Source organism: Sus scrofa, chromosome 1, assembly GCF_054392235.1.
Source record: "Sus scrofa isolate SSC_HxYL_T2T_F1_AM1 chromosome 1, Sscrofa_HxYL_maternal_Yorkshire_Landrace_v2.0, whole genome shotgun sequence".
Lineage (NCBI taxonomy): Eukaryota > Metazoa > Chordata > Mammalia > Artiodactyla > Suidae > Sus > Sus scrofa.
In genome coordinates this window covers 72636797-72661109 of record NC_139383.1, presented here as the reverse complement: position 1 = coordinate 72661109, position 24313 = coordinate 72636797, and the positions used below count along the sequence as shown (strand labels likewise).

Below are 24313 nucleotides of genomic sequence, written 5' to 3'. Positions count from 1 at the left end.
CTTTAGACTAATGAAGAGGGTTTTTTTTTTTTTAACTTTCTAAAAAATAATTTCTCATAAACATTAAATTTATGGAGTAACAACTTTCTATCAGTTGATGTATCAGTATTTATCTTTCATGATTTTGTATTGAGTGTGTCAAATGATGTCTATTCTGCTTTACCCAGACTACTTGGAATCTATTTCTTTTACATTTGCTTTCAAGGATACTAATTGATTTTAATTAATTGTGCAACACTAACGTCTCCAAGAGGACACCCCATACACACACTCCCACACACACACACACACACACAAACCTCCTGCCACCTCCACCACACACATTTTGGTCAGTTTGTGGTTTAGACTGAATTCTTGGGGGGGGAAACCTGTTAAAATTTTTTCAAAAGGACATTTTCCCTAGCTTTTAGCTGATTTTGATGCTTGTCCTTTGATTAGATTTATAATTTTTATAGTAAAAGAATTTTTTTTTTTTGTCTTTTTAGGGCTGCACCACAGCATATGGAGGTTCCCAGGCTAGGGTCAAATCATAGCTACAGCTGCCAGCCTACACCACAGCCACAGCAATGCAGGATCCTTAACCCACTGTGCAAGGTCAGGGGTCGAACCTACAACCTCATGGTTCCTAGTCGGATTTGTTTCCACTGAGCCACCACAGGAACTCCCAATATAGTAAATGAATTTTAATGTCTAGAGCAGTGCTTTTCAAAATTTAGAATACATAAAAATCACCTCTGTGTCTTGTTAAAGTGCAGGTTTTTATCTGATTTTGTAGGTGTGTGTTGAGAGTGGAGGTTCTGAATTTTTTTTTTTTTTTTTTTTTTTTTTCGTCTTTTTGCCATCTCTTGGGCCGCTTCCAGGGCATATGGAGGTTCCCAGGCTAGGGGTCCAATCGGAGCTGTAGCCACCAGCCTACGCCAGAGCCACAGCAACGAGGTATCTGAGCCACGTCTGCAACCCACACCACAGCTCATGGCAACGCCAGATCCTTAACCCACTGAGCAAGGCCAGGGATTGAACCCACAAGGAGGCTCTGCATTTTTAATAAGTTCACAGGTAATGCAGTGCTGTTTCCACCAGACTCTTGAATAATAAGAGTTTAGAGAATAATGCAGATTTAAAAGTTAGCATTGTGAATAAAACTAAGACATTGTAAGGATGATTCAGAAAATTAATGTTTTTGTAGGAATTTTTATACTTTTTGAATTCTGAGAGAGAAAGATATGTAATTGTAAAGTGTTAACTGCCTTAAAATCTGGAAATTTGCTTTCTTTCTCTGTTTACCAAAACAGAAGTGAAAATGGTATCTTCTTTAGGGCTTTCTAATTAGCTTCAGGGACATTTTTGATTCCTAAATTTGATTAGCCTACTGAGAAAATTATCTTCTCTTTCCTCAATTTTTTCTTTTAAAAAATTTAAACCTAAATTAGAAAAATTAAGATAACCACATACCTTTCACCTGGATTTGTCAGTTTACCAGCATTTCACCTAGATTTTGCTACCTTTGTTTTATTTCTCTGTCTCTGGATTTTTTTCTCTGATATTTTCATTATTCTTATATGCCTGCTATTTTCAAAGCTGCTTTGTAATCAAAAGGTCGCTTACAGTGTGTTCAGTTTTTAAAAAGGGAAGTTAGTAGTATGATTTAGAAATTTAGTAGCATCAGATAAATTTACTGGCTTTTTAAAATGGCCAGTTCTCTTGTATATCCTAAAAAAGTTAATGGAGTAAACCAAACCAACAATAACTTGGTTGTTTTTCTTTCTCTCTTAATAACATGGTGCTCATTTGGTTTATTTTGGTTTTGATAAGAACAGAAATTTTAATTTTGAATTTTAACCGTGATTCATAGGGGTCAGAGCTCACATTTGCTAGGCACAATAGGGTCAGCATTAAGGTAAGTATTTCTCTGCAAAACACTGCTGAATGATTGTGACCGAAGTTAGGATTTTGGACCAAGGCATTCTGTCTTTCCTGTGGTGCTTGAGAATGCACTCCTTCTGGTCCTGACTGTATACTTGTAGGACTACTGGCCACACCCTTTCTCTGATGGACAAGTTCTTTCTTGTTAGGCTGAGAGCCACTGTGTCTCTCTAAGGTAATTTAAAATGTCTCTGCATCTTCCACTAGGTCTGAGGTAGCTTTCCTTGTTCTCGAGTGTACTTCATGGTCTCTCCCATGTCTCTGCCTGTACTTCTCAGCTCTAAATATCAATGGCTATTTTGTAGTATTTTATTAATAGTGTATTATGTAAGTCATCTGTCACCGTGGTACAGATCACCACAAATGTAGCAGCTTAAACAACATGCATTCATTATCTCACAGTGTTTGTGTCAGGCCTACCTGGATCACAAGGCTATGGTCAGTGTTTTATCTAAGCTAAGTCTCTTGCCTGTAGACTTGATAATCTGTTTCCAAGCTCACTCAGGGTGCTGACAGAGTTCATTTCCTAGTGATTGTGGGACTCAGGGCCCTATGTTATTGACTATTGACTACAGGCTGTCCTCTGTACCTAAAAGCTGCTTGAAGTTCTTTGCCATATGGATTTTCCTAACAGGGTAGTAGCTTACTTCATGGAGTCAACAAAAAGAGCCTCTAGAGCTGGTCTGTTAGCAAGACTGCAGTTATGTAACATAGCTTAATCACAGGAGTAACCATAACCTCTGCCATATTCTTTTGATTAAATACAGATTGCAAGTCCTACCCACACTCTAGGGGAAGGGATTATGGAAAGGTGTCAGGCAGTGGAGATCATGGGGCAAGGGATCATGCTTACATAAAACTTTATGAAATACTGTTTGTTAGTCATTAAATTATCAAATATTTATTGAGGTTAACATCTGCTTTTAGCTATGACAGAGTAAATGGATTGGATTTTCCCTCTAGTCATAAGCGGTTATAAAGCTCGTCACAGTATATGGTAGAGCTGTTTTTAGGCACTAGACATTAGAGAGAAAGAGAACAAATAAGGTGAGCCCCACATTCAGCCCATCTTTGTGCTTCAGGACAGTTTCTTAACTGTGTCATGAGGAGTGGCACTTGACACTCAAGTAGGGCAAGGAAGTTCTATTGAGCTGAGGTTGAAGAGATTGGAGTGTTGGGCTGCTGAGGCAGCTGGAACTTCTTAATCAGGGAATTGGAGAAGAGGGAACAGAAGTATAAGTGAGTTGGCTGGAGCCCGGGCTACACACACATAGGAGACATTCCTCAAGGCCTAGTAGAGAGTACATGTCAGGGTGGTTAAAAGTGGGACAGATCCTATGATGCCTGGAGATGTTGGATTTCAGCCCATCCAGAGTGGAAAAATATTTTGCATACTGGGAATTAATCTTAGTTTCTTGAAAGACTGTACTTTAGGAATAAGGATTGTATCTCAGGAAACAGTTAGCAAAATGTGGCCTGTGTGTCCAGACTGGTTCACTGACTGTTTTTATATGGCCTACTGTAAGGATGGTTTTTATACTTGTTAGTGGCTGAAAAAAAATCAAAAGAATAATATTTCATGACATGAAAATTATGTGGAATATAAATTCTGGTGACCATAAATAATGGATAGATGCAGCCAGCCATGCTAATTCATTTATAAACCGCTTTTGGGTTACGGCAGTAGAATTGAGTGCTTGTTGTAGACATTGTATGGCCTACAAATCTAATACATTTATTGTCTAGTGTTTTACATAAAAAGTTTAAACTCCTATTATAGAGTAAGGATTGCTCTGAATCTGCCCTAATAAAGCCTAAAAATTGAGCCTTTTTAAGATCAAAGAGGCACTAGGCAGAACAAAACTCAACAAGGAATACAATATAGTCTAGAATCCTTACACCATATTTACAATGTCCAGCATACAATGAACTGTTACTAGACATACAAATAAACAGGAAAGGGAATATCAAGGGGGAAAATGCTGTCAATAGAAATTTACCTTGAGATAACCCACATTTGGAATTGGCAAAAAATGAATTGAAACAACTATCGAAAACTCAGTGCTTTAAGATACCAAAATTGTAGAACTGAGAAGAACAATATCTGAAATGAAAAAACTCACTGGATAGACTTAACAGTGGATTGGATATGGCCTAAGAAAGGTTCTGTGAACTTGAAGGCACTGTCGTAGAAATTATCCAGTGTGAAGAACTGAGAGAAGAAAATTGGAGGGAGGTGGGACAGAGTCCCAGTGACCTCTAGGATAATATCAAGCAATCTAACGTACATATAATTGGAGTCCTAGAACGAAAGGAAAGAGGGAGTGGGTCAGAAGGAAAATTTTAAGAAATGATTTGACTCACATTTCTTGGTTTCAAAGCAAGAGTAAACAAAATTGCTTGGTACCAGCATAAGGATAAACATAGAGATCAATGGAGTGAGTAGAAGTAAGAGTTGAGATATAAATACATATATTTATGGATAGTTGATTTTCTTTATGAGTGTCAAGATCATTCAGTGAGGGGAAGAATACTTGTCCATGAGATAGTGCTGGGACAACCAGATATCCAGATGCAAACGAATGAAATTGAACCCAATAAAAAAAATAAGTAGGAGTAGGTCAGAGGCCTAAATGTAAGAGCTAAAAGTATGAAACTCATAAGAGTAAATTTTATGACCTTGGATTAAGCAATGATTTTCTAAGTATGACACTTAAGTAGATAAATTGGACTTCATCAGAATGAAATACTTTTGTGTTTCAAAGGAATTGAGAAGACAACCGAATAGGTGGATGTATTTGCAAAATTATATACTGAATATGGTCTATCATCCAAATATATGAGGAACTCTTAGAATTTGGTAATAAAAAGGTAAATAACCCAATTAAAAATGGGCAAAGAATTTGAATGGACATTTCTCCAAAGAAAATTCATAAATGGCTAGTAAACACATGGAAAGAAACTCAGCATAATTACTTACAGTTACCAACACATGGAAACAACCTAAGTGTCCATCAGCAGATAAATGGGGAAAGAAGATGTGGTATATATGTTGTGTGTGTGTGTGTGTGCGCGTGTGCGCTTGCACAGGCATGCACACATGCACACACAATGGAATACTCAGCCATAAAAAAGAATGAAATTTTGCCACTTACAGTGATATAGATGCTTAGAGGGCATTATGCTAAGTGAAGTAAGTCAGACAGAGAAAGATAAATACTGTTGTATGATAATCATTTCTGTGTGGAATCTGAAAAATACAGCAGACTAATGACTAACATAAATCAATCACTCACAGAGAATAAACCAGTAGTTACCGGTCAGGAGAGGGACAGTATAGGGTGGGGAATTGGGAGGTACAAACTAATGGGTGCAAGATAGGTCCAAGGATGCATTATACAATATGGAGAGTATAGCCAATCTTTTGTAGCAACTCTAAATGGAAAGTAACTTTTAAAAATTGTATAAAAATTTTAAAAAATTATAAAGAAACTCGGTATAATTAATAGGGAACTACAAAGGCCTCAGTGAGTTACGTCTTCATGCCTACTAAGATAGCTATATAATCAAAATGTTGGACAATAAAAAGTGTTGGAGAGAGTGGACCAATTGGTACTTTTCATGTTACATGTTACTATTGGGAGTGTAAAACAATGCACCTGCTTTGGAAAACAATTTAGCAGTTCCTCAAATGATTAAATATAGACTTGGAGTAAGACCCATCAACTCCATTCATGGTTATATTCCCCGGGGGAGTTCAAAATATGTCCACACATCAACTTGTACATGTATGTTTATAGCAGCTTTAGTCATAAGAGCAAAAAGTGGAAGCAATCCAGATGATTATCAACTGATGAATGAATATACAAAATGTTTATCCATACAAAGGAATATATAGCCATCTATACAATGACCATGAGAAGGAATGGAGTACTGATACATGCCACAGCACAGAAGAACCTTGAACAGTCATACTGAGCAAAAGGAGGCAGACACAAAAGGCTGCATATTATATAATTCATTTATGTGAAACGTCCAGAATAGGCAAATTACTACAGAGACAGAAAGTAAAAAGTAGTGGTTTTCAAGTGTTGGAGGGAGGGCAGAATGGGGAGTGACTGCTTATAGATATGAGATTTCTTTCTGTGTGATGAAAGTATTATGTTACTGGGTGATGAAAATAATATATAACTTACATAACCAGTATTATGTAATGGTTCTACAATTTGTGAATATAGTTTTCCCTCAGTATCTGCAAGGTTTAGTTTCATGACACCCCCAATACAAAAATCTGCCAAATGCTTAAGTCCTTTATATAAAATGGTATAGTACAGTCAGCGCTCCATATCCACAAATAAAACCATCTGCACTTTGATTTACAGTTGGTTGAATTCACAAATGCAGAACCTGAAGATATGGAGGACAGATTGCATACTAAAAACTACTGAGTTGTAGTCTTAAAAATGGCCAATTTTAAGTGACTTGTATATGAATTATATCTTAAGTATAAAAAATAGTTAATAATTTTCCAAATTTGGAGAAGAAAGCACAATCTGTATGTCAGAGAAGCTCAGCAGATCCGAAACGAGTAAATATATAGAAAACTATACCCAGGCACGTCAGAATCACATTACTGAAAACCAGTTATAAACAGAAAATCTTAAAAGTGGCCAATGGAAAATGACACATAAAAGAACAGTACAGGAGTTCCTGCTATGGCACAGTGGGTTAAGAATCCTACTGCAGCGGCTCAGGTCGCGATATGGGGGTACTGGTCCATCTCCAGCTTGATGCCGCAACTGTGGCTGAGATGGCAGCCGCAGCTTGAACTCAATCCCTGGCCCAGGAACTTCTGTATGTGGGTTGCAGCCATTAAAAAGAGAGAACAGTACAGTGAATGATGATCACTGGCTTCTCATCAGATAGTGGAAATCAAAAGACAATGGAATGGCATCTTAAAGCAGTGAAAGAAGCTACAGGCAGGAATGAAGAGCACTAGAAATAGTAAATAAATGATGAATATAAAAGATTATAAAATGACAGTTTAAAGCAAGAATAATATAATTTTAAGCAAGGATTAATAGTGTCTGTAAGTAAAAATGCCACAGAGTTCCCGTCATGGCTCAGTGGTAAAGAACTCATCTGGTATCCATGAGGATGTCAGTTCAATCCCTGGCCTCGCTCAGTGGGTTAAGGATCAGGCATTGCCATGAGCTGTGGCATAGGTCGTAGACATGGCTTAGATCCTCCTTTGCTGTGGCTCTGTCCTAGGCTGGCAGCTGCAGCTCCCATTCAACCCCTAGCCTGTGAACTTCCATATGCCACAGGTGCAGCCCTAAAAAGACCAAAAAAAAAAAAGTCCCACTTGTCTAAAAGATAAAGCTACTAAATCCCCTAAATTAGCTAGGGGTCAAAGGAGCAGTCATAAGGGAAATTTTAAAATATTTCAAACTGAATGGTAATGGAAACAAAACATATTAAAGTTTGTGGGAGTCATTTAAAGCAGTGCCTAGAAGGAATTAAAAACTTTGTGTAGTAGGAAAACAATTTCTGGTATCAGGAATGAAAAATGGTATAGTTTTACAGATTGTGTAACTGTTAATAGGAGTAGGAAATAATACAAATAACTTCATGCCAGCAAGTTTGACAAATGGACAAATTCAATATAAAGAAGTAGCAGATATATGAATAGCCTCTTAGTTTATAAAGAAGTTAGATTTGTAATTTTTAAAAATGCTCACAAAGTAAAAGTCCTTGCCTAGTTTCACTGGTGAATTCTGTCAAATATTTAAGGGATAAATAATATCAATCTTTAGACTTTTCCAGAAAATAGAAAGAAAGGGAATATTTTCCCAGTTTTTTTACAGGCCAGAATAACTGATTCCAAAACTTACTGAAGATATTAAAGAGGGAGTTCCCTGGTGTCTCAGTGGGTTAAGAATCCAGCATTGTCACTACCATGGCTTGAGTCACTGCTGTGGCGTGAGTTTGATCCCTGGCCCAAGAACTTCCACATGCTGTGGGTGTGGAAAAAATAAAAAAAGGAAAAAGAAAAAGAAATTGCAGATTAGTGTTTCTCATGAACTTAGATGCAAATACTCTCAAGAAAATACAATCAAATCAAATCCAGCAACATGTCAAAAGGACACTACACCATGACCATGTTGAGATTGTCCCAGAAATACAAGGATGACTCAACTTTTCAGATGTCGATGTAATTCAGCACATTAGCAGAAAAACTAGGAAAGTCATGATTTGATGAATAGATGCAAAAATGTTTTTGACAGGAGTTCCAGTCATGGTGCAGTGGAAATGAATCCAACTAGGAACCATGAGGTTGCGGGTTTGATCCCTGGCCTCGCTCAGTGGGTTAAGAATCTGGTGTTGCGGGAGTTCCCGTCGTGGCGCAGTGGTTAACGAATCCGACTAGGAACCATGAGGTTGCGGGTTCGGTCTCTGCCCTTGCTCAGTGGGTTAAGGATCCGGCGTTGCCGTGAGCTGTGGTGTAGGTTGCAGACGCGGCTCGGATCCCGCGTTGCTGTGGCTCTGGCGTAGGCTGGTGGCTACAGCTCCGATTCAACCCCTGGCCTGGGAACCTCCATATGCCGCCGGAGCGGCCCAAGAAATAGCAACAACAACAAAAAACAAAAAGACAAAAAAAAAAAAAAAGAATCTGGTGTTGCTGTGAGCTTGGTGTAGGTCGCAGACACGGCTCGGATCTGGCGTTGCTGCGGCTCTGGTGTAGGCTGGCAGCAACAGTTCCAATTAGACCCCTAGCCTGGGAACCTCCATATGCAGCTAGTGTGGCCCTAAAAGGACAAAAGACAAAAGAAAAAGAAAGTTTTTGACAAATTTTGATGACTTTTTTTCATCAAAACTCTTAGTAAGCCTAGGAATAGAAGGAAATTATCTCAATTTGACAGAGACTAAATATGAAAAACTGATAGCTAAAATCATGCTAAGTGGTGGTTTATTGAATGTTTTTCCTTCATATTTGGAAAAAAGCAAGAAGTTCTGCTTCCACCACTTCTACAGGTAGTTTTGCTCTAATGCAAAGTACATATTCCAAAAAAGCACTGTGCTATTAAAAGTCAGGAAACCCAACAACTTCATTAGTGAAAAATGAAAAAGAAAGGAACCTAATAAAAGCAGTTTTATGTATGTTAAATGAGATACATGAATACCATAATAAATATGGCAGTTTTTGTTGAAAAAGACTGAAAATTTGCTTGTAGAAATGAGCACTGAAAGGGTTTGCAGCCCAGTAGTTATTGTGAAGTGGTGGAAGGAAGGTAATTTGAAATCAGACAAAATTGTAACATGGGATGTGGATGAGTGTAGCTTATAGTGTGAATTGAAGTAGTGGATCCATTTCTGAGGTGTATTTTTTGTATTCTAGTGTGTTTTGGTTTAGTTGGGTGCATTTTTTGTGTTCATCCATTTCTTGTGGATGATACTTAATTGCTCAAATTGTTCCCTAATGTATCATTCACTTTGGAACAAATCCAAAAGACCTGAAGAGACAGTTCATATGTATATACATGAACATATATTAATATATGTATATTGCGTGTATGTATGTTCATGTGGGAATATCCATTTAGCACCTGAAAAGGTACTCACCGTTGTTAGTCATCAAGGAAATATGTATTAAAAGCCAAAATGAGATACTGCTTCACACTCACTAGAATGGCTAAAATTGAAAATACTGACAGAACCAAGTTTGAGGACACAAAGGAACCAGAACTTTCTTAACACTGCTGGAGGACAGTCTGGCAGTCTTTAAAGTATATATAAAGGTAGATATAAACTTACTGTATGACAGGATTTCTGTTTCAAAGTATATTCCCAAGGAAGATGAAAACATGTTCTTAGAAGACTTCTACACTAATGTTTGTAGCATCTTTTTTAATAATTTAATAATAGCCAAATCTACATATAATGTTAATGTTTACTAACAGTTTTTTTTTTTTTTTTAAATGACCACACCTGCAGCATATTGAAGTTCCGAGGCCAGGGATAGAATTGGAACCATAGTCGTGACCTACACTGCACCTGTGCAACTGCACAACTGCAGCAACATGAGATCTTTTAACCCACTACACTGGGCTGGGAATTGAATCTGCGCCTCCATAGAAATTCTAGCCACTTCTATCTGGTTTTTAACACACTCTGCCACATTGGGAACTCCTGCTAACAGGCTTTTGGATTAACAGATGGTGGTATATCCATTCAGTTGTACACTGCTCCTTGATAAAAAGGAACTAACTACTGATATATGTGCAGTAACAAAAACGAATCTCAAAAACATGTTAAGTGAAAGAGGCTAGAGTACACAAATACTGCGTATTGGATGATTCTATTGAAATGTGATTATACTGCAGGCCGAATTAATCTCTGGTGATACAGATTAGATCAGTGATTAGCTGAGGCTAAAAGTGGAAGAACTGATTGCAGAGGGCACCATGGAATTTTTTGGAAAGTGATAGTAATACTCTGTACTTGGTTTGGGCTGACATTATTCATTATCAAAATTCATCTAACAATATATGTAAAATTTCTGTATTTTACTATATGTGAGTCATATCTCAAGTTGATTCATTTTTAAAAGCTCATTGAGAGGACATAGAGGTGAGAACAGTCATGGTCTGTCTGGGAGCTTTAAGAAGACTGTGACATAATATAAATGATATTATAGAGTCAAGTATAAGGACTTTGTGAACATAAGCTAGACTTGGGGAGTAAGGAAAATTTCCTGGAGGAAGTGATATCAAAACTGTACCTAAATTTTGAGGAGAATTTGGGGGGTGGGGGTAGCATATAGGTGGTCGAGAGATAGGCAAGGAGAGTGTTCCAGGCAGAAGGTATAGTTTGTGTAAAGGAAGAGAAATGAGAGTATGGCTGAAAGGAAGAGCAGGTGACAGATATTCAAGATCGTTGGAGCAGAGAATGTATATGGGGGAGAAGGGAAAGAGAATGGAGTGTGTGAAATCAGAGTAAGAGATTGTACTGAAGAGGTTAGCAAAGACAGAAATCATTTAGAATATTGAAGATGTTAGATGTAGTTTGACTTTATCCTAAAAGTAGAGCAGAGCAGCAGAGCGAGAAGATCAGATATGCATTTTAGAAAGATCACTGTTACTCCAAATATGGGAAATGAATTAAAGGGGGTAAGATTGTGGACATGGGACCCAGTTATGAAGTTTTTCAGAAATGTCAGATAGTTGTTAATTTGTACTAGGAAAGTGAAGTTGGGACTGTTGAAAGAGAACGGATTCAAATCTATTTAGGATGTAGATTCAGTAGAACTTGATTGGATGTGGGAGATGGGTAGGAGGAGTCAGAAGTACATGGAAAATTTTTTCGTTTTCCTTTTTTGTCATAATAGAGTTTATTATGTTATTATTAATAAACTGAAAAGGCTCCCCCCATCTTACTTTATAAGTAATTTTAGTTTAGTGTTTTGTTTAGTGTTATTTGGTTATCTCTAATGTGTCTGGACATATTCCAGATCTTGGATTAATATTTTAATTAAAGGACAGGAGTAATAATATCTAAGTAAATGTAATCTTTCAGGGAAAAAAGGTGAAATCAGATTTAGTTTATCAGGTTTCTGACTTGGAAGATGAATGAAAATAAGTAAATGTGGTATTAAAGTCACTGCCTTTATATGCAAGAACTTGGGACTGAAAAGATAAGCACGTATACACAACTGCTAATTATGTTAGAAGAGATTAGAAATATAATGTAACAAATCAAGACTCTGCTTGCAATTTTGTTGTGAAGCTTTAAAAAACAACAACAAAAAAGGATATCCCACCCCAGCCCAAGCTAGTCTGGAAAGAAAAGCATTTCATGAGTAGGAACTGAGGGGCCTTTGGCATCTGTCACTTTATTCGTTGCCACAGTTAATTCAGCTACTGTGTCTGCTTAAGCAGTTAGCTCCTTTTTTCTGTTACTGCTCTCATGTTTCCCCTGAGTTTACTTCATTGAAGAAATCACCTCCTGGAAGAATAGGACATTCTCTGTAGAAGTAGGTGTACAGATATGCACTCTCCTGATGGACACCCTCATTTGCTATAAAGACTGATCATTTGCGATTGTCAGCTGTCAATTATAGGTGTCAACATTGGTTAAGAAACCCACATAGCAATGGAAATCTGGGGAAAGCAAAACCTCAGTACTTTCTCTGGTTCTAAGAGCCATTGAAGGAATTAGCAGCCTGTGCTGAAGAAACATGAAAAAATAGTGGGGTTTTTTCCCCCCCGATTTCTCCAACCTAGAATCCTAACTCCTTTTTTTCATAATCAGCTTGTATGAAATTTTAAGAAATTCTAATAGTACTTAAACTTAAATAGGTCATAAATCAAACTACGTAAAAATATTGTTTTCTTTGGAATATGACCTTTTATATTTTCTACCACTTTCTTAGCCAAAGTGGGTAATTAGCATAGAGAACTGTACAATATCAGAAAAAGCCCTTCTGATTTTATAGATCAAATATAACAAAGTGGAAATTTCTTAAATAAAAATAGCTGTCATAATACTAATCCATTTGACTAATAGAATTGACATGATACACACTTAATTCTTTGTTCTGGTCAGAAAGCCAGCACAGATCCCCTCAGTCTAGCTGAATCAAAGCAAAGTCTGCAATTATAAAGCTGATTAAGGCAGGGGCTGTTTTCTCTGCTGCCTTGTCATCTCACCTTTGTTGCTATCCCTCATACTCTCTTTTTGCCTTTTCATTTTTATGAAATGTTTTATTTCTTCTCTTCTTTGCTTTTGTGTGCGTTGTTTGAAAGTATCCATCTTAATTTTTTATGACTTCTAGTTCAAGAGCATCATGAGTCTGGGATCCCTTTGTACCTAGAGAGACAATTTGATTGTCTCAGCTGTTTCCTTCTGCTCTAGGTAACTGTGACCAATGGGTAGTTATATGGTGGCTGACCTTTTACTCAGCAGAAACTGAGACCAAGAATAGAAGGAGGTATGACTGATCATTTACATTTTAAAAATAAACTTTAGGTAATAGCCAAAGGTAATCAAGTGCCTTTTCCTTTGGTAATAGGGCATTACAGTGAATTTCCCAGTCATTCAGGAACCTTCCATGACTTGGATAATTGGACGTTGTCCATTTATACCATAACATGAGAAGGCTATGTAAGTGAATGCTATTTTCCTACCATTATTATGTGACTAAGTTTTTATTAAAGAACTTAATAGAACAGTGTCTTTTTTTGTAAGGTAATGTTTGAATATAATCATTAAGTACATACTTGGGTCTTAGGGAGGAAGTGGTATTGCATAGTGGTTAAGAGCTGGGACTCTTTTTTGAGTCAGACTAATCCTTGCAAGCTTTACAATTCTGTCCATTCCCTGAGCTTTATTTATTTATTTTTTTTTAACCTGTAAAATAGCAGTAACAACAGTGTTTACCTCAAGGGTAGTTGTGAAGATTAAGTTATATGATACATATTAAAAGTTTTAGTATAGTGTCACATACTAAGTGTTCAATTAGAGTTTTCTATTTATTATTGACTTTTCCCCTTTTTTGGTGAAAAGTGCATTAGTTATATCATTTACATAATTGCTTATTTGTCCAATGATCATCACCTCAACTGCTTAAAAGATTCAGTGGCAGTATAGGATGTAAATATAGCTATTTGACCTTGCATTTTAACAGCTTTTTTATGCTGTAATTGACCTATAGCAAATTATACATGTTAAAAGTGTACACTTTGATGAGTTTATACCGCAATTTATTTATGTTTACCTTTTGACATTTAGATTGTTTCCTGTGTTTTTACTGCTACAAATAAAGCTGCCATGAACATTCATGTGTGGACATATGCTTTTATTTCTTTTAAGTAAATATCTAGTTGTAGAATGACAGGATCAGATGGTAGGTTTCATTTGCTCTTTTAAACTACCAAACTGTTTGCCACAGTGGTTGCACCATTTTATCTTTCCATCTACATTCTTGCCAATACTAGGTATGGTCAGTTGAAAGCCATCCTTTAATTTCTCTTTTTTCATCTTGTGTAAACACATACCATATCACATAAAGATCTGGATAAAGTACAAAATATGCCAGATAGCTAAAGATTTTTAAGTTAATTTTTTAAAGTATTGGGAGTTACACTGAAATCTCATTATTATGAAGGTAAGATGTGGTTTACTTAAAATATTGCAAAAGTGAGGAAGATAACAGTTCTTTAAGAAGCTAATTTTGTAACCTAGGTACCTGTTTCATGTGTGTTTTTTTTTCTCTTTGATAGAGTTTTCCAGAAAAGGACCTTCTGCACTGTCCATCAAAGGATGTAATTGAAGCTCATTTCATGTCTTGTGTGAAAGAAGCTGATGCTTTAAAGCACAAAAGTCAAGTAATCAATGAAATGCAGAAAAAAGATCACAAGCAACTCTGGATGGGTTTACAAAATGGTAAATATAGCAGTGTTTAATTTCATAGTGCCGCTTTATGAAGTATGAAGTAGCTATAATCCTGTGAATGTGTACATCTTAGAATTGGTGGTGCAAGTTTAAATTTCAGCCTCTATGCACAGAATTTCACAGAGCAGCTACCTCTGGTCAGCCCTTATATTGTACCCTTCCAGCATCCCTCTCTTCCTGGATTCCCTAGCATTAGACCAGATTCTTTGCTCATCACATAGGATAGTATAAACATTCTGTATTTAGCTTCTGGAAAAAGTGCCCTCACTCCTAGTCATTGTCCTTCTGGAATTGCAACTGAATACCCTCTGTGTGAATCAAAATACCTCTGCCTGGGTGGGATACAACTCCAGTCTGTTTTCTCAGAATTGTGAGCCTTGCTCTGTGCTCAGATTCACTCTTTCCTGGATGAGAGTTAGAAAATACATTCAAGGAAGAAGCCGAGGGGAATCTGCAGCCTACGTCTGTATTCTCCATCTCTTAGAGCTTAATCTTAATCTCCATCTCATCGTAGCTCCTTAATCTTGCCCACATTGATTGCCCTCCAGCACCTTCAAACATTCCTGTGTCCAGGCAGTCCTCACTGCCTGGGTCAAATATGTATGAATTTCACTTAACATACTTAGTTGCATAATGCCAGTTCCCCAACAGTGTAGCTAAAATTTCATTTGCCACGCTATATTAACTGTGAATAATTACATAAAGTACAAATTTTATTGTTAGCTCCTCAGTCCAGTCATTATGTAACAGCAGATATGTATCATGATCAGTGACATTACTTCTTTCAGTGTCTGTCAATGAGTGAATTGTCATTATGCAGCTGTTATTTACTTCCTTCACAGACAGCAAAGCATGCAGTTGTGTTGCCTCCTTATAGCCATTGATAAGCCCATGTAACATTTGTAAAATTGGGTAATTGAAAGGGAATTGGCCAAGAAAGATGAAAGTGTAGCAAAGAAACAAAAAGTGATAATGCTGGAAGTGAAATTTGAATAGAATATAATGGAATTATAGAAGACATAGCCAACTCTGGAAATCTTGACAGTACCACCTTTTGAAAGACTTTAGATTTGTAGCTATGGGAACTTAGGGCAAACTCTTCCACACAAATGAGGAAGGTGGTTGTGATGAAAAGGATGAAGTTATCTCAGAGGGAGTAATGCTAGCAGAAAATATTGCATTAAAGGAACAGAACTATTTCATGACATTTGAAGTATAAACAACATGTTGGAAGTTGATCCAAACTTAGAAAGGAGTATGACGATTTGCCAAGGTTTAGAAAAGATGCTTGCTTGTAAGATAAATGTCAAGAAAGCAAGCACAATTCAAACTATGCTTATTATTTCAACAAATAAAACATTTTAATGCTCCATGTTTCTAATGTTTTAGTGTACTATTAAATACAATGTACTGAATAAATATTATTTTTCTTTATTTTCCTATTCATTCATAAACATTAGAGAGAGTTTTTAATGTTTTGACAATTTTTTTAAAAGATCACAGCACAGTCATCCTTTTCTGCATTAACTACTGAGATCACTTTGCATGACTTCGTCTTACATGGTCACTTTTCCAGTCCTGCACTACTATGCAAAGCAAGGACTGCCTATATTTTGTCCATTTTTGTTAGCTGTTTTTGGACCAGAAGCTAGTATGATATAATTTGTTCTTTCATGGCAGCAGCTTGAATAAAAGAGAAAACCCCTCTTCCCTCTTTAAAAAAAGCCGTAACTTTTAAAAAATGTGATACAGTTTTATCTTTTGGAATATATTATTACTACATCAAAGAGGTATTTGTAATCATTTGGTATTTATTAAACTTTCATTATGCAAACTATAGGGCATTATATTTGACTTCATTAGTACATAAGGTACATATTTTATGACAATGTGTCCTACAAATTAAAATTTTTTATTTCTTTTAAGTTTCTTAGATTTCATCTGAGTTACATGGAGTTGCTCCTTAGTTTCATATTTGTACCGCTTTTATTTCTCAACTAGATTGCAAGCTTTGCAAAGGAAGACACCAGACCTTTTGTCTCATTTATGTTACTGAGTACACAGATTCTCATTAAGTGATTAAAAGAGTTTACAAACCTTTAAGAAGATGTACCTTTTCCTTTTCCTTGCTGGCAGTTTGTAAGTGAAGTGACATTTTAGGCTTGTGAACAAGAAAGATAGCTTTGAAGAAGATAGGATTCCTTTAAAGAGAGAAGGGATCTGAAAATAATTTAGCTTCATAATTTAAGTTAATAATTAAATGGACTTTTAAGTAGGTGTTCTTGAAATCTCTTCTGAGTGTAGTGAGTCAGCTATAGAGAGCTCAGGGATACAGCAGAAGATTCTATAAATGATTGCATTGTTTCAGTTGGGACATTGGAAGATTAGATAGGGAGGGTGATGGTTAAGAGTTGTGAAAACAGCAAAGGCCTGGTTTTTAGTCTTTGCTCTTTTCATAGCTTCTTAGGGCAACTCAGTCCCTTTTAGCTTCAGTGTTAATACCTGCAAAACAAGAGAATATCTGCTGTGTTTTCTTATAGATTTCTTTAGAAGCTTTAATAAAACACTAATACAGTTTATGTGAAAGTATCTGAAAGGAAGTAAAGCTATCTCGATAAAAAGAATATTGAGAAGTTAAAGTGAAACTCTAGAACAAGAGTTGGCAAACTATGGTCATGGGCCAGCCACCTGTTTTTGTTTATTTATTTATTTATTTATTGGATTTTTAGGGCCGCACCTGGAAGTTCCCAGGCTAGGGGTTGAATCAGAGCTTCAGCTGCCATCCTACATCCAGCCACAGCAGTATGGGATCCGAGCTGCATCTGCAACCTACACCACAGGTCGCAGCAACGCTGGATCCTTAACCCACTGAGCGAGGCCAGTGATCAAACCTGTGTCCTCATGGGTGCTACTCAGATTCATTTCCGCTGAGCCACGACGGGAACTCCTAAATTTTATTTATTTATTTATTTATTTATTTATTTTGTTTTGTAGTTAAAGATTTATTAGAACCCTGCCACAGTCATTCATTTATGTATTACCGATGGCTACTTTCATGCTGTAATAGCTGAGTTAAATGGTTGTGAAAGAGAGCATGGAGTCCACAGCTTAAAATATTGATCTCTGACCCTTTTAGAAAACATTTGCCAACCTGTCTATAGAAGGTTGATTAAACCAACAGCTTGTATTTATCATAGGTCTAATAAAGTATGACTCACAATGTCACACATTCAGAACTTGGTATAGCTTAAATGTATCAAATTTAGTCTAATAACTGCCTTCATTGCAACTCTTTGGTGTAAAAATCCTTTTTTCCTATTAATTTTATTAAATTACTTTTCAAATTGTTTCATTAAATCCAACTTTAAAAAGTATGTAGTTCAAATAGACTATTCCATTTTCATTTATACCTGTAAATTATTTTTGTAACTGTTATGTTTTGTTTTATTTGTACTGGTGATGATTGAGTTCACACAGTCAAAATCCTACATGTGTCCTGTGAAGACCTTGATAGTATATTTTCTACCTTTTAAAATTGAAATGTTCATTTAGGAAATCTTTAGCTGGGTGAAGATTTTGGTAGAAAATATGGTTTGGGGCAAAATATTGAATGTCACCTACATTAAGAAAATTTGTGTTACCTACAGAAAGGTAGTTGTGGTCGTTCATTCTGTTCCTTCTGCCTAGAATAACCTTTTCCTCCTTTTTTGTCTCTTTAACTCTTACTTATGTTTCAACGCTCATCTCTGTTATTACCCTCTAAGTTAATCTTTCCCTCTTTCTTTCTTCCTTTTTTTTTTTAGCTAACGAAATATTTATTGAACATCTAACATGTGCCTGTCTGGCACTGTGCTAGGAGCTAGTGATCGTACAGCAGTGATAGACCAAACGTGGATTCTGTTTTCATGAAGCTTACAGCCAGGTGGAGGCAGGACTGTTTATGTTTTCATGCTGCCATGATTCCTTGTCCATTCATATGCATTTTTACTCTCATGTTTCACATTCTGGTATAGTTTATGTAGTTTATGTATTCTGCTAGAATATAAATTTCTCTTGGTTAGAGTATATCTTGCATTTTCTGTATCCCGGCACCTAGTATAGTCTTAGGCATAGAGTGGACAAAGTAAGTATTGACTGAATGACTCCTTTATTTTAACCCTTTCTAATACAAGGAAATAATATTAATAGTTTTTTATAAATAGTTTAATATTATTATAAATAGGGGAAGTGCCTTTTAAAATTTTAATTATGAAAGTGGATTTTATGTTTAAGAATTTTTCCATCCAAAAGAAAGTCTTATTAATTTGTGAGAACAAAGATTTTTCTCCTCTCGGTTAGTATAATTGTAAATTGGTCAGAATTGAGACAAAACAGATGATAAATTTATTTCATTCAGTACTGCACCTGTACAGCCTAACAAGTACATGATTTAAACAACTTTTGAATACTTTCAAATGCTAATTTTAATTTTTCAGGTCTCTGTGAAAGAGGAATAAGAAAAGCTTTTGAAACCAAGAAAACTCATTTAAGACATACTGTGCCTTTCAGTATTTTTTATGGGTTTTCATTTTAGATATAAAAGTTTTTACCCTCTCTGTAAAATAGAGTTAATGACCACAAAAAAAGAAAAGAAAGTAGCATTTTTATTATTTAGGAGGCACTCGTCACTATATCTGCAGTCTATTTTCTATTAAATGTCAGGCCTTTTTTCTTATAAGCTAGGGATTTGAGGAAATCTTTAAAAAATATTCCAACATGACTTAGTTTTCTGCTTTGGTTTTTGGGGTTTGCTAGAAAACAAAAGATGGCATCAAATGAATTCCATATGCAAGTTTTGACTCCTAAATATGTTGAAACTTTGCTTTGTTTCTAAGTATGGTTAATCCTTTTGAGCTAAGTAAATTTTAAACTTAAAACTAGTTTTTAAAAGGAAATAGTGATTAGCTAAAGGTGATTTTTATAGTAAGTCATAATATTTTGAAAATACTTTTGTTTGCCAGGTGATGTAAAAGAAACACAGTGGTTCTTCGAGACTTGTATGATAGAGGCAGTTGAGTTGTGATTGCATTGCTTTGTTTTTCTCAGTTGCATCTAGCAGTGTAAGTATTGGACTGAAAATCTGTTGATCTGAGATGGAGCATTGGACCTGATTTTTACTTTGCTTATCCCCTGTTGGTTGTGTGGCATGTCAGATCACTTTTCTCTCTAAGCCAGAGTTTCATTATAAATGTGAAAGTGGTGATACCTCACAAGACTCCAATTCAAGGACTGTGCAGTCAGTGATAACCACTTAACACCTGAATCCTGATGATCAGCTATTCCTAAATGATTCCAGACGATTTCTTGGAAGAATCATTATTTTCTCTTTTTCGTCCTCTCTCCCTCTTTTCTTTCCTTCCCTTTCTGGACCTTTTAAGCAACGCTTAGGTAGAAGATAACTTCCCAGAAATAAGTATGATGTCATAGAAAAACTATTAAAACAGAAAAACCAGAGCTTTTGGGGCTTAACTCTGTATCTTGAAGCTTCCATTTCTGTGATGTTCTCACAGAGTTCTTATGTGGAGGTGGAGTAGAAGGAGATTCCTAAGTACAACTGTTATTAGGACGTGTAAGTACTTTTCTTGAACCTTTCGTCTCAGTGAAAGGTGACTATTTGGTAACCTTCCTGTTTTTCTTTAGAAAAATTTGGATTCCTCTCAGTCATGAGAATGCTGGGGTCACATTTATAAATAAGAGGAGAGAAAATAGTGTTAATGACCCTCCATGTACCTATCACCCAGCCTCAACACTTGTCAGTACATGGTCAGTCTTGGTTCATCTGTTCTCACCCCCTTTCACTTTGAGTCTATGGATATTCTTTAATCCAGTGCCACAAATACTGCTCATAGGTTTATGTACTTCACAGATTTTATTACTCTGATATTTAATCAAGTCTTAGAAACAGCATTATTATAGGAGAGTCATGCCCAGATCCTGGTAGTATGGATGAGCCAATCACAGGAACCTGACAAATGCCGGGCACTGTGCTAGGCATAGGGGATGCTGGGGTGAGGTTGACGGCTGTGATCCTTCCCTCAGAGTTTGCAGAGGCAGACATTAAACAGATTGCCTTTAAGCAATTTATAAAACAATTTATAACTTGAGTAGAGGAAGAGACAGAGAGCAGTGTGGTTGTGATAAAAGTATTTCAGGCATAGGGGATGATCATTAGGCTGAGAAGCAGAAAAGAGCTTAATGAACCCTGGGAGCTTTAAGAAGGCTCTTTTTAATAGAGCATGGTGATCAAGACTGAGTGGCAAGTAGATAACACTCCAAGTCAGGAAGAGCACCCTGTCTATTCAGAGTCTATCTAATAGGACATTTTAATATTGAACTTAATTTCCAGGGAGTGAGATGGAATAAATAGGGGACCACTGAAAGACTATAAGCAGGAATATAACAGAATTAGATTTTCTTTTTTAAGACGTCTCTTTTACTGCTGTATGGTTAATGAATTTTACAGGGAACAGATATGGAATCAAAAGACCAAGTTTGGTAGATGAATTTTTCAGACTGCGGGGCAGTCTTGAGAGTAGAAAGAAGTGGACAGCTTTGAGAAATATTTGAAATGTGGACTTGCTGGGACTTAGTATTTGTTTGAATATTATGGGTAATAGAATGAGAACTGTCATGGTTCCCATATGTTCCAGAAACAATTGATTGTGCCTAACTATACTGATTTAGCTTATACATATCCAGAAGGAGATCTTTTTTATATTGTAACATAAAATATAAATCAATTTTTTGATACTCAGGCCCTTAATATTATCATAAAAGGAAATATAGGTCACTTTGATACCATACATACTTAAAAATTTATGCTGATTTCTACTAATTACTATTTGACTTTCTGAATGCTCAAAAACATTTTAAAACTTTGACATCAGGCTTACTGGTTGATAAAATCCATTCATATTTTTAGGTTGAAACATTTGCCTGTCTGTTGACCTCAGGCACCTCTTTCATTTTCCATTGTTTCGTAAGATTATTGGCATTGGTTTTGTAATGCTCTTTAAGTTCTTTTAATGCCCTCTGAAGTTATTTCTCTTTATCTGAAGGTTTACATTAATTTAAAGCAGAGTTCTCGCTGTCATGTCTGAGCCTGTTGCTGCATCATTTTTATTTTAGCTGTTTTCACATTACTTTGAAAAATCATTTGTTGGAGAAAACGAAAGCTAAATAGAAGTTGAATAGTTGAGTTTTCTCTCTGTCATCTCTTAATGTAATGATACCATCTTTCCCAATAATGTTCTCCATGTGTTCCTTCTTTCTTTGCCAAACATGGTTTATAAAGCTTGTCTTGTTTTGCCCTTTTTAAAAGATAAGCATCGTCTTGTGCTTGATGTTGACCTTCCTGCCAGTCTTCTTACCTGTCCCTTTTACTGGTCAGGACTCTCCAGAGAAATAGAATCAATATATGTATACATAAGGAGATTTATTAAGTGAAATTTGCTCATGTGCTTTTGGAGGCTTAGAAGTCCCACAATCTGCCCTCTGCAAACTGAAGACTCAAGAAAGTCAGTGGTATAATTCAGCCCAAGTCCCAAGGCCTGAGAACCAAGAGAGCTGCTGGTGTACATCCAGTCCAGTGGTAGAAAAAGATGAAATGTCTCAGCTCAAGCAACAGAGCAGGAGAAGAGGTGGCAGATTGGTATTTGCTCCACCTTTTGTTTTCTTCTCTTCAAGTTCTCAACTGATTGGATGATGCCTCTTCACGTTGTGGTGGGCAGTCTCTCTCAGTTCCACGTATTCAAATGCTAATCTCATTCCAAAACACCCTCACAGGCACACGCAGAAATCTAGGCATCCATGGCGAGTCAAGTTGACACCTAAAATTAACCATCACATTGCTGTTATAACCTGGTTCAACTTTTATGGTTGTCCTTTTGATATTAATTCATTGAACTGGTAGTTATTGAGTACATACTAGAGATAAAGTAGTGAACAAAATAGACTGAATTTCCCGCCCTTGTGCAGCTTAAATTATAATAAGGAAGATAGATGGTAAGTATATATGTAAGAGTAAACTACCTGATGTGCCATATGGTGATGAATGCAATGAGAGAAAAGGCAGGGAAAGATGAGAAAGGGCTGGGTTGGGAGAGGGCATCGCTGTTTTTAATCAGGTGGTCACAGAAGGCCTCACTGATTGGGTGACATTAAATGAAGACCTGAAGCAGGACCATGCATTTATCTGTGGTTAATAATACCTCCCTAGGCAGAGGGAACAGCAAGGGCAAAGGCTCTGAGGTGGGGGAAAACATCCTATTTGTAACTTTCACCGAAAGTTCTAGGTAACATAAGCTTTCCCCCCAGGATACCCTCTCCTCTAGTGCGCTTGTCATATTTCCCCTCTATCTGTGAGACCAGAATCTGTAGTTTAGTCTCACTGCTTACAAAACAGTCTTAGCAAAAGTGTCACTTTTCTGTTATCTTGTTCTTTTTCTAAGTCTTGTGTGACAGAAAGCATCTTTTTGGTAGTAATCTTACACTATATTTTGAAAGGAATAAATAAAGTGCTTAGACTAGAGATCATCAAGAAACTGAGCTGTTTTTATTAAGGTAGTGATGGAACACCGGTTTGAGAAGATGGTATTTAAGTTGAAATCTTAAAGATGAGGGGGAATTAGTAACATTAGGGAATGGCATATTTAAAGAACATGAAGCAAAAAGGAGTTTGTACGTTTTAAGAAACAAAAAGTATAGTGTGTGTCTTGTCCACTGATCCAGGAGGAAGAGTGACATGAGACAAGGTTAGAAAGATGGGTGGGAGATGGGTGATACAGGGCCTTAAAGTCGAGGAAAACAATCTTGGGACTCTTAAGTGCAGTGGGAAGCCTTAAAAGGATTTTTAAGCAAGAGAGTAATGAGATGCAGAATATAATGGAAGACTATTGTAGTTGCCGAATGGAGAATGGTATAGAGGGAGTCGAGAGTGGGAGTGGAGCGTGTGTAGTAATAGATCCGTTTGGGTGGCAGTGGTAGAGATGGAAAAAAGTCAGCAAGTCTGAGATTTATTTTGGAAGTTGAATTGACAGATTCTATTGTTAGATTATAGTTAAGATTAGGGTAAAACAAAGAATCATTCCTGGGTTCTGACTTGGGTAGCTAGGTGGGTGGTGGTGCTTTATACTGTGATATGAAATAACTAAAATGTCCCTAAGACATTCACGTGGAGATGCATTGAGCTAGGTGTTGATAGAATTAAGTATTGTGAGTGTGTGTCAATAGATGAAAAAGGCTTAACAGATTTGAATCAAATGCTGCAGCTTCTAATTTCATACTCATTTACTTTTTCAGTAAGTGCCCTCTATTATTTCATCTTGAAGGATATGAGAGTTAATGTCCCAGTGATACAAGGCAGTGAATATGGAGCAATCCTATATATTCCAGATGTTTGACAATTCTTTATATCCACTCAACTGTGGTGTGCATTTTTTCTGCGTACGACTGCTGAGTTAGTCATTTCCGTTATTATTTTGTCTGCAATACAGTAAGGTAATGAGTTCAGTCTGAAGCTGTGTGTGTGTGGCATTCAAGAATCTACAACTTTGTGATAAATTTGCTTAAAGCAAATTTGTAAGCTGCTTAAGCATTCAATAATGTTTCACTGTGGCGCAAACAAGCATTTTATTATATATTACATGTTTTAAAATCAGTCTCTTGGTATTCTGCTTTCTGTAATTAGAAATAAGGATGGAAATATAAAAAGTTTATGTATTTGTGTTTTAATATAAAGCCATAAAGATACTTAGTTTGGCTTCTGGAGAAAGATTGCTCTTTGAAATTACATGATTTGAATGAATAAATAAATTTGGTAATAATTTACAGTGCTTTGGGTATACTTGGCATTGAACATTATAGATAATAAAACTTGATGAAAACATTTAGACAGTTA

General features: G+C 36.4%; 1 protein-coding gene across 17 annotated transcripts in view; it reads left to right on the top strand.

Annotated features, from left to right (window-relative positions):
- ATG5 (autophagy related 5) overlaps window positions 1–24313 on the top strand; it is a 234153-nt gene that overhangs the window by 28976 nt on the left and 180864 nt on the right. For all 17 annotated transcript variants that reach the window (XR_014833090.1, XR_014833114.1, XR_014833525.1 and 14 more), the window contains one exon: window positions 14205–14367. Coding sequence is in view for 12 of the 17 variants with exons in the window: in XM_085004864.1 (XP_084860990.1) it covers window positions 14205–14367 (163 nt within the window). In the remaining 5 variants the exon portion in view is untranslated. The remainder of the gene's footprint in view (window positions 1–14204; window positions 14368–24313) is intronic.